Raw genomic sequence first — 9,432 nt, forward strand, 5'->3', positions numbered from 1 at the left:
TAGGTTAGGTTAGGTTAGGTTAGGTTAGGTTAGGTTAGGTTAGGTTAGGTTAGGTTAGGTTAGGTTAGGTTAGGTTAGGTTAGGTTAGGTTAGGTTAGGTTAGGTTAGGTTAGGTTAGGTTAGGTTAGGTTAGGTTAGGTTAGGTTAGGTTAGGTTAGGTTAGGTTAGGTTAGGTTAGGTTAGGTTAGGTTAGGTTAGGTTAGGTTAGGTTAGGTTAGGTTAGGTTAGGTTAGGTTAGGTTAGGTTAGGTTAGGTTAGGTTAGGTTAGGTTAGGTTAGGTTAGGTTAGGTTAGGTTAGGTTAGGTTAGGTTATAGGTACCGTCCTCGGTAGATTTCTTTCAAACTTGGTATAGGGGCTTTATTTTACATGATCTATCTATGGTTTTTCGCTTTTGGGTGGAAATGTTCCTGCGTCTGGTACCTCCCATACATTTGTTTTTGTTTTTTTTTTCTCCGCTTTGGTTTTCTTTTAAGGGTGTTGGATTTATAGCCACCCCAAAATTTAAGTAATTTTGCATCGAATGCAATTTTTTTCATGAAAATCGGATAATAAACAAAAATTTTAGACCCGGTTAGATTATTTCAAAATTTTTTTTTTGTCCAAATCGATCCAAAAAAGGTCTATATATACGAAAACATAATATTCGTGTGGCACTAAGGTGCCACCGAAAGCCCAAATCTGAAGTCCATTTTGCTCTATCTCTTACCGTTTCCGAGATATAACGTCATGAATGTACCAAAAATAGCAAACTTTTACTATTTTGTACTAAATGATTGCTATCTCAAAAATTTAGGCGCTCATGAGCGATTAGTATGGAAAACGTAAAATCCGACTCGCACTTGACCAATTTTCATACAAAGTTGTGTTTTTATAGTTTTGATGGAATTTTCATATTTTGTATGTATATATTGGTGTAAAATTAATATGTTATAATTGTTGTTGACAGTATCTGTCAAACTGTCAAATTTGACAGACTTTTGTCATGTTTGGTTTTGGTTATAAATGATGTCATTTCTTTTCATAATATTATTTATCTTAATGATAATTGACAGATTTTGACAGTTTTGACAGAAAAAGTCAATTTGACAGTTTTCACAGAAAACATCATTTTGACAGTTTTGACAGAAAACATCATTTTGACAGTTTTGACAGAAAATGTCAATTTGACAGTTTTGAGTAAACATGTAATTTTGACAGTTTTTACGGAAAATGTCAATTTGATAGTTTAGACAGAAAACATCATTTTGACAGTTTTGACAGAAAATGTCAATTTGACAGTTTTGACCAAACGTCATTTTGACAGTTTTGACAGAAAATGTCAATTTGACAGTTTTGACAGAAAACATCATTTTGACAGTTTTGACCAAACGACATTTTGACAGTTTTGACAGAAAATGTCAATTTGACAGTTTTGACAGAAAACATCATTTTGACAGTTTTGACAGAAAATGTCAATTTGACAGTTTTGAACTAAAATGTCATTTTGACAGTGTTTCTCAAAATATCATTTTGACAGTTTTGATCAAACATGTCATTTTGACAGTTTTGACAGAAAATGTTAATTTAACAGTTTGACCCACTTTGTCATTTTTAACCCATAGTGTCATTCTGACAGATATTAACTCAAAATGATATTTTAACATTTTGTTCAAAAAAAATTGATTTTAGTCACTGTCTTAGTATAAGCCTGCATTAAAAGTGAAATTTAACAGATTTTATGCAAAAATGACATTTTTTTATTATCTCGGAAACGTTAGGAGCTAGCTCAAAAACAATGCGATTTTTGATCATTTCACACCCTATGGGTGTGAGTTTATCGAAATCTGTAAAGGTATTTTTCGATATGTCAAAATCTATCAAAATGTCAATTTTGAAAAAAAAGTTGTCCAAAAATTAAAAAAAAATGTCATTTTGATACGGAAACATATAACTCGTGTGGTACTAAAGTACCACCGACAGTCCAAATCTGAAGTCCATTTTCAGATATCTCAAACCGTTTCTGAGCTATGACGTCTTAAAGTTGACAGATTTTTAGAAAATGACACAAGTTCACAGTTTTTGGCCTAAGGTGTCGCTTGCTAATTTATTGGCCAAATGACGTGGAGTTTTGACAGTTTTGACACAAGACTGTCACTTTGACAGAATCTTGGCATAAAATGACATTTTAACATTTTTTGTAGAAAATTATGATTTTTGTGACATTATTAATATAAGGTGATATTAAAAGTGCAATTTAACAGATTTTATGCAAAAATGACATTTTTCATATTATCTCGGAAACGGTAGGAGCTAGCTCAAAAATAATGTGATTTTTGATCATTTCACACCCTATGGGTGTGAGTTTATCAAAATCTGTAAAGGTATTTTTCGATATGTCAAAATCTGTCAAAATGTCAAATTTGAAAAAAAAAGTTGTCCAAAATTAAAAAAAAAAAGTCATTTTGATACGGAAACATATAACTCGTGTGGTACTAAAGTACCACCGACAGTTCGAATCTGAAGTCCATTTTCCGATATCTCTAACCGTTTCTGAGCTATCACGTCTTGAAGTTGACAGATTTTTAGAAAATGACACAAGTTCACAGTTTTTGGCCTAAGGTGTCGCTTGCTAATTTATTGGCCAAATGACGTGGAGTTTTGACATTTTTGACACGAGACTGTCACTTTGACAAAATCTTGGCATAAAATGACATTTTTACATTTTTTGTAGAAAATTATGATTTTTGTGACATTCTTAATATAAGGTGATATTAAAAGTGCAATTTAACAGATTTTATGCAAAAATGAAATTTTTCATATTATCTCGGAAACGGTAGGAGCTAGCTCAAAAATAATGTGATTTTTGATCATTTCACACCCACAGGGTGTGAGTTTATCGAAATCTGTAAAGGTATTTTTCGATATGTCAAAATCTGTCAAAATGTCAATTTTGAAAAAAAAGTTGTCCAAAATTAAAAAAAAAAAGTCATTTTGATACGGAAACATATAACTCGTGTGGTACTAAAGTACCACCGACAGTTCGAATCTGAAGTCCATTTTCCGATATCTCTAACCGTTTCTGAGCTATCACGTCTTGAAGTTGACAGATTTTTAGAAAATGACACAAGTTCACAGTTTTTGGCCTAAGGTGTCGCTTGCTAATTTATTGGCCAAATGACGTGGAGTTTTGACAGTTTTGACACGAGACTGTCACTTTGACAAAATCTTGGCATAAAATGACATTTTTACATTTTTTGTAGAAAATTATGATTTTTGTGACATTCTTAATATAAGGTGATATTAAAAGTGCAATTTAACAGATTTTATGCAAAAATGAAATTTTTCATATTATCTCGGAAACGGTAGGAGCTAGCTCAAAAATAATGTGATTTTTGATCATTTCACACCCATAGGGTGTGAGTTTATCGAAATCTGTAAAGGTATTTTTCGATATGTCAAAATCTGTCAAAATGTCAATTTTGAAAAAAAAGTGGTCCAAAATTAAAAAAAAAAAAGTCATTTTGATACGGAAACATATAACTCGTGTGGTACTAAAGTACCACCGACAGTTCGAATCTGAAGTCCATTTCCCGATATCTCTAACCGTTTCTGAGCTATCACGTCTTGAAGTTGACAGATTTTTACAAAATGACACAAATTCACAGTTTTTGGCCTAAGTGTCGTTTTCTAATTTATTGGCCAAATGACATGGAATTTTAACAGTTTTTACACAAGACTGTTCCTTTGACAGATTTTAAGCTCAAAATGACATTTTAACATTTTTGTAGAAAATTATGATTTTAGTAACATGCTTAGTATAAGTCGATATTAAAAGTGCAATTTATCAGATTTGAAGCAAAAATGACATTTTTCGTATTATCTCGGAAACGGTAAGAGCTAGCTCAAAAATAATGCGATTTTTGATCATTTCACACCCTATGGGTGTGAGTTTATCGAAATCTGTAAAGGTATTTTTCGATATGCCAAAATCTGTCAATATGTCAATTTTGAAAAAAAAGTTGTTCAAAAATGAAAAAAAATAATGTCAGTCTGATACAGAAACATATAAGAAGTGGGAATGTGAAAATCATTTTATTCTAACTATAACCGTTCCTGAGCTATGACATTCTGAATTTGACAGATTTTTAGAATATGACACAAGATCACAGCTTTTGGTCTAAGGTGCCGTTTGTTAATTTATTGGCCAAATGACATGGAATTTTGTCACTTTGATAGATTTTTGTCTCAAAATGCCATTTTAATATTTTTTGTAGAAAATTAAGATTTTAGTAACATTCTTAGTATAAGACGACATAAAAAGTGCTATTTAACAGATTTTATGCAAAAATGTCATTTTTCATATTATCTCGGAAACGGTAAGAGCTAGCTCAAAAATAATGTGACTATCGATTTATCAAAATCTGTCAAAATAACAATTTGGAAAGCGAAAAAATGTTTTTTTTTTTTCCCATTAGATAAAATACCCATGCTACTCAGAAAACTTATATGTGACAGAGTCCGTTTAGGTGCGACGACGAGCGAAGCGAGGAGGAGCGTGTTAGGTTGACAGTGAGCAAACCAACCCACTTTTTCATTTTTGACCCACTTTTTAATTTTTGACCCACTTTTCCTTTTTTGACCCACTTTTTCATTTTTCACTCACATTTTTCACCCACTTTTTCATTTTCGACCCACTTTTTCATTTTTCACCCACTTTTTCATTTTTGACCCACTTTCTCATTTTTGACCCACTTTTTCATTTTATACACTTTTTCGTTTTTGACCCACTTTTTCATTTTTGACCCACTTTTTCATTTTTGACCAACTTTTCCATTTTTCACCCACTTTTTCATTTTTGACCACTTTTTCATTTTTGACCCACTTTTTCATTTTTCACCGAACTTTTCATTTTTTTAATCACTTTTTCATTTTTGACCCACTTTTTCATTTTTGACCCACTTTTTCATTTTAGACCCACTTTCTCATTTTTCACCCACTTTTTCATTTTTGACCCACTTTTTAATTTTTGACCCACTTTTCCTTTTTTGACCCACTTTTTCATTTTTCACTCACATTTTTCACCCACTTTTTCATTTTTGACCACTTTTTCATTTTTGACCCACTTTTTCATTTTTCACCGAACTTTTCATTTTTTTAATCACTTTTTCATTTTTGACCCACTTTTTCATTTTTGACCCAATTTTTCATTTTAGACACACTTTTTCGTTTTTGACCCACTTTTTCATTTTTTACCCACTTTTTCATTTTTACCCACTTTTTCATTTTTGACCCAATTTTTAATTTTACACACTTTTTTCGTTTTTGACCCACTTTTTTATTTTTGACCCACTTCATTTTTGACCCACTTTTTCATTTTTTACCCACTTTATCATTTTTTACCCAACTTTTCATTTTTTTTCCCACTTTTTCATTTTTGACCCAATTTTTCATTTTACACACTTTTTTCGTTTTTGACCCACTTTTTTATTTTTGACCCACTTCATTTTTGACCAACTTTTTCATTTTTTACCCACTTTTTCATTTTTTTTTTTTTATTTTTTTTAACCCACTTTTTCATTTTTTACCCACTTTTAGGTTAGGTTAGGTTAGGTTAGGTTAGGTTAGGTTAGGTTAGGTTAGGTTAGGTTAGGTTAGGTTAGGTTAGGTTAGGTTAGGTTAGGTTAGGTTAGGTTAGGTTAGGTTAGGTTAGGTTAGGTTAGGTTAGGTTAGGTTAGGTTAGGTTAGGTTAGGTTAGGTTAGGTTAGGTTAGGTTAGGTTAGGTTAGGTTAGGTTAGGTTAGGTTAGGTTAGGTTAGGTTAGGTTAGGTTAGGTTTTTTTTTTTTTTTTTCTATTCCTCCAACATGATCGGAGACTGTGTTAAGCTATTTCCATTCATTCCAGTTCTCGCTATTTTTCTGCTCGCACATTCATGCTTCATACTGATCTTTCATTCATTCTTCATCTTTCGTACTTATCTGAGTGGGAGCTCTCAGCTACACTACTTATCTAATTTGTTCCTTATTTATTTATTCGTTTGGGGGAAAGAAATTTACACTTTTCTTTATTTTATTTACATTACATCTTTATATCTTTGTTTTATTATTACAGGGAGTTTTCTATTTTAGTACTGCATTTTATCTATTTCTATTCTGTTTAACAATTTGTATATTATACTTATATATATATAAATATATATAGTCATATACTCTTACTATGCTTTGTTTCTATTGACTACTTTAGTTACTAATTTCTTGCAATAATCTAAAAATATATATCTGTCTTTACTTTTTATAATTTCTGCCAAGTTATTCGCCTTGAGCTCTATACACAATAACTGTTCTAAGTTAAATCTTTGGAGTGCAAAGACGGGGCAATCTAGGATGACATGCTGGACAGTTTCCTCTGTCCCAGGTTCGCAGATGCATGAAGGGTCCTCCTTACACTTGAATCGGTACAAGTATGAGGAGAATCCTCCATGGCCAGTGAGCAGCTGTGTAGTGACTCCATCAATTTGGATTTTACGCACAGTTCTGAGGGATGTTTTCACATTCGGAAAGAAAATTTTTGTGGTCGAGGCCGTTTCTTCGATTTTGTACCTGTTTTCCCATTCTTTTATGGTTTCAGCACGAATTTCTCGCTTGATATACGATATGGGACATTTGTCGTACTCCGGCCTTTTCTTGCTTTTTAAGGCTGCGTCTTTAGCGAGATCGTCGGCTCTTTCATTACCCACCAACCCTGCGTGTGCCTTTATCCAGAATAAGGATATATTTTTATTCTGAAGTCTGCAATTTCTCAAATTGCTCCTGGCCTCGACTGCCAGAGGGTGGGTGGAACCTGTGTTGGTCACACTCTGTAGTGCCGATCTTGAGTCGCTGTATATGCCGATGCTCGTCTCTTTGTTTTTCAGAGCGACTTCTGTGGCCTTGGTTATTGCTAGCAGTTCTGCTTGGTAGACTGTACAGTACGGTGAGAGAGTAAGTTTGATGGCCCTGGTTTCTCCGGCATCTTTCCAGATTGACAGCGCCGCTCCCACTTTGCCTTCAATCTTACTCCCGTCTGTAAATATGCGTACTGCGTAGTCACTGTGACGCGAGTATTGTTCCTCGTCTTCCAGATTTTCGAACTGTAGTCCGGTTTGCTCTGCTGGATGTGGTGCCGACATTTTTTGTGCCATTTTTTCGACTTCTCTATCAGCCAGCTGGTATTGAGGTGAGATTCCTTTTTTGGCTTCATACAGTGACGCTGCCTCCAGTAGCCGGAGATCTAGAGGGAGCGTCCCTGTAAGTATGAGCGTGGAGTTTAGGGATGCAGTCCGATAGGCCTTGCACATTTTTTGTGCGTATCCTCTCTGGATGGCATTAAATTTTTTGCGGACTTCAAGTTTTCTGGCCGCTGGTGCCCATGCTGCTGCAGCGTACAGGATCACGGGCTCGACCGCCGTGGTGTATATTGTGCGGATTACCTCTGGGCTGAGTCCCCAATTTACGCGGGCTGCTCTCGTTAATTGTTTATATATATTTGCAGCTTTCTTACAAACTTGCGAGACGTGAGCGTTAAATGTTAACTTATGGTCTACGGTCAGCCCGAGTATTTTTATTTCTGGAGTCATTTCAATGCCGACTCCTCCCATGTTCAAGCGTGGTGTGTCATACTTAAGCTTTTTGGTGATTACCATCGCATTGGTTTTGTGGGGAGCGAATTTTAGCTTATGCCTGACACCCCACTCCCGAACATGTTCAAGGGCGGCATTGGCCTGTCTCTCAATTTCTATAGCTTCTTTGCCGTCAAACACCAGTATAATGTCATCCGCAAACGCTTGGCAGTACAGCCCCCGATCCCCCATCTGCTTCAGGAGAGGGTCTATTAGCAGATTCCACAAGATTGGACCTCCAATGGATCCTTGCACGCAACCTTTCTCAGTTTTCCTCCTGAATGTTGCTCCTGCGTATCTTACCTCCACCTCTCTATCGTTTAGGTAGCTGCCGATTACCCTTCTTAGGTTGGTTGGGCACTTTTCCTCCGCCAGTCTGGTTTTTATCGCTGGCCACCAAGCGCTGTCAAAAGCCCCTCAATGTCCAGCGAGACTAGGGTGACTATTTTCTTGTCTGCTATTTTGGTTTTGATGCGCTTTATGAGGGCAACTAGTGCATCTTCTGTGCTTTTTGGGGCATAAAACCAAACTGGTGGGTGCTGATCCTGGGTAGTATATGATGTTTGATGCGATTTATAAGCATCTTTTCATATATTTTCCCCAGCACCGGCAGCAATCCTATTGGTCTGTAGGACTTTGGGGTAGTATACGCGTCCTTTCCCGGCTTCCTGAGTATGACGACTGCAGCTTTCTTCCACATCTTCGGGAAGTATTGGTGAGACAGGCATTTGTTAATCAGTGCTAGGAAAAACTGTGGTGCCGCCTCTATGACCCTTGTGCAGATGTCCGCTGTGAAGCCGTCAGGCCCGGGTGCTTTTTTGGGGTTAAACGATTTTGCTGCTTTTTCTAGTTCCTCTTGAATGAAAGGTGGGTCATGTTCACCATGGCTACCCTCATCCATAGTTTCTGCTAGATTTCTTATGTGCAGATGGTGTTCGCTGTCGCCCTCTGTTGCGTCCTCTGGATAGAAGGTCTCTGCCAGGAACCTTGCAGATCCTTCTTCATCCAATGCTTGGCCTTCTTTTACCAGGAGTGGGTCTTCTTCTCTCTGTGCTGTTCTCCCTATAACTCTGTATATTCCTTCCCACATTCCCTCTCTATCCTGCTTGTTGCAGAACTCCTTCCAACTTTTCTCCATTTCATCTTTGACGGCTTTTTCATATTTTGTTTTTGATTCTAGGTATAGGCTGACGACTGCCTGTCTCCGGTGTGGCGCTGCGTTCCTGATCCTTCGTTTTCGGGTGCTGACCTCCTTCTTCAGGGTCTCAAGGTGCTCAGACCACCATGGTAAGTTTAGTGTTTCTTGTTTCTTTTTGTTTGGTATTGCTGTTTTGCATGCTTCAGTGATTGTTGTAGTGTATTTTTGGATTGTTACTTCTATGTCATTTATGTTGTCCAGTTTGTCGATGTCCTCTATTGTTAGATGGTTTTCGGTCATAAATTGTAGCAGTTTCTCACGAAACTGCTCCCAATTTGCCTTCCTAGTATTATAAATTCGTGTTGTCCTGTCTATATTTATTCCTGTGGATTTCTTTAGTTTTATATTGAAGCCTATACCATTGTGGTCCGAGCATGTGAGTCCCTCAAGAACCTGCCATCCCCCTACTAGTCCCAGGATGTCTTCAGAGCATGCGGTCACATCGACATGGCTGCTATATCTTACCTGTCCTCGTATGGTGTCAAATGTTGGAATGTCTCCACTATTCAAAATTTGCAGTCCCATTTCCAATAGTCCCCCACTCATCTGCTCACCTCTGGGGTCCTCCTGTCTGCTACCCCACCAGATGCTTTTCGCGTT

At 36.4% G+C, this 9,432-nt stretch overlaps 1 protein-coding gene across 1 annotated transcript; it reads right to left on the reverse strand.

Moving 5' to 3' along the window:
* Window positions 1-6,355: 6,355 nt before the first annotated feature.
* LOC125225461 lies at window positions 6,356-7,613 on the reverse strand. The gene is made up of 2 exons (XM_048129201.1): window positions 6,577-7,613; window positions 6,356-6,470 (listed from the first exon to the last, which is right to left on the reverse strand). The coding sequence occupies exons 1-2, from the start codon at window positions 7,611-7,613 to the stop codon at window positions 6,356-6,358; spliced, it is 1,152 nt and encodes a 383-aa protein (XP_047985158.1).
* Between the last annotated feature and the right edge of the window lie 1,819 nt (window positions 7,614-9,432).

The sequence above is a fragment of the Leguminivora glycinivorella genome, chromosome 1 (genome assembly GCF_023078275.1).
Source record: "Leguminivora glycinivorella isolate SPB_JAAS2020 chromosome 1, LegGlyc_1.1, whole genome shotgun sequence".
Classification (NCBI taxonomy): Eukaryota; Metazoa; Arthropoda; class Insecta; order Lepidoptera; family Tortricidae; genus Leguminivora; species Leguminivora glycinivorella.

Excerpts from the sequence above, each read along its gene's own strand:
- LOC125225461 (XM_048129201.1), bottom strand. The coding sequence starts at position 7,613 with ATGGGAGGAGTCGGCATTGAAATGACTCCAGAAATAAAAATACTCGGG. Across the intron at positions 6,471-6,576 it reads ATAAAAGAATGGGAAAACAG|CTGCTCACTGGCCATGGAGG; the intron begins GTACAAAATCGA and ends GTCACTACACAG.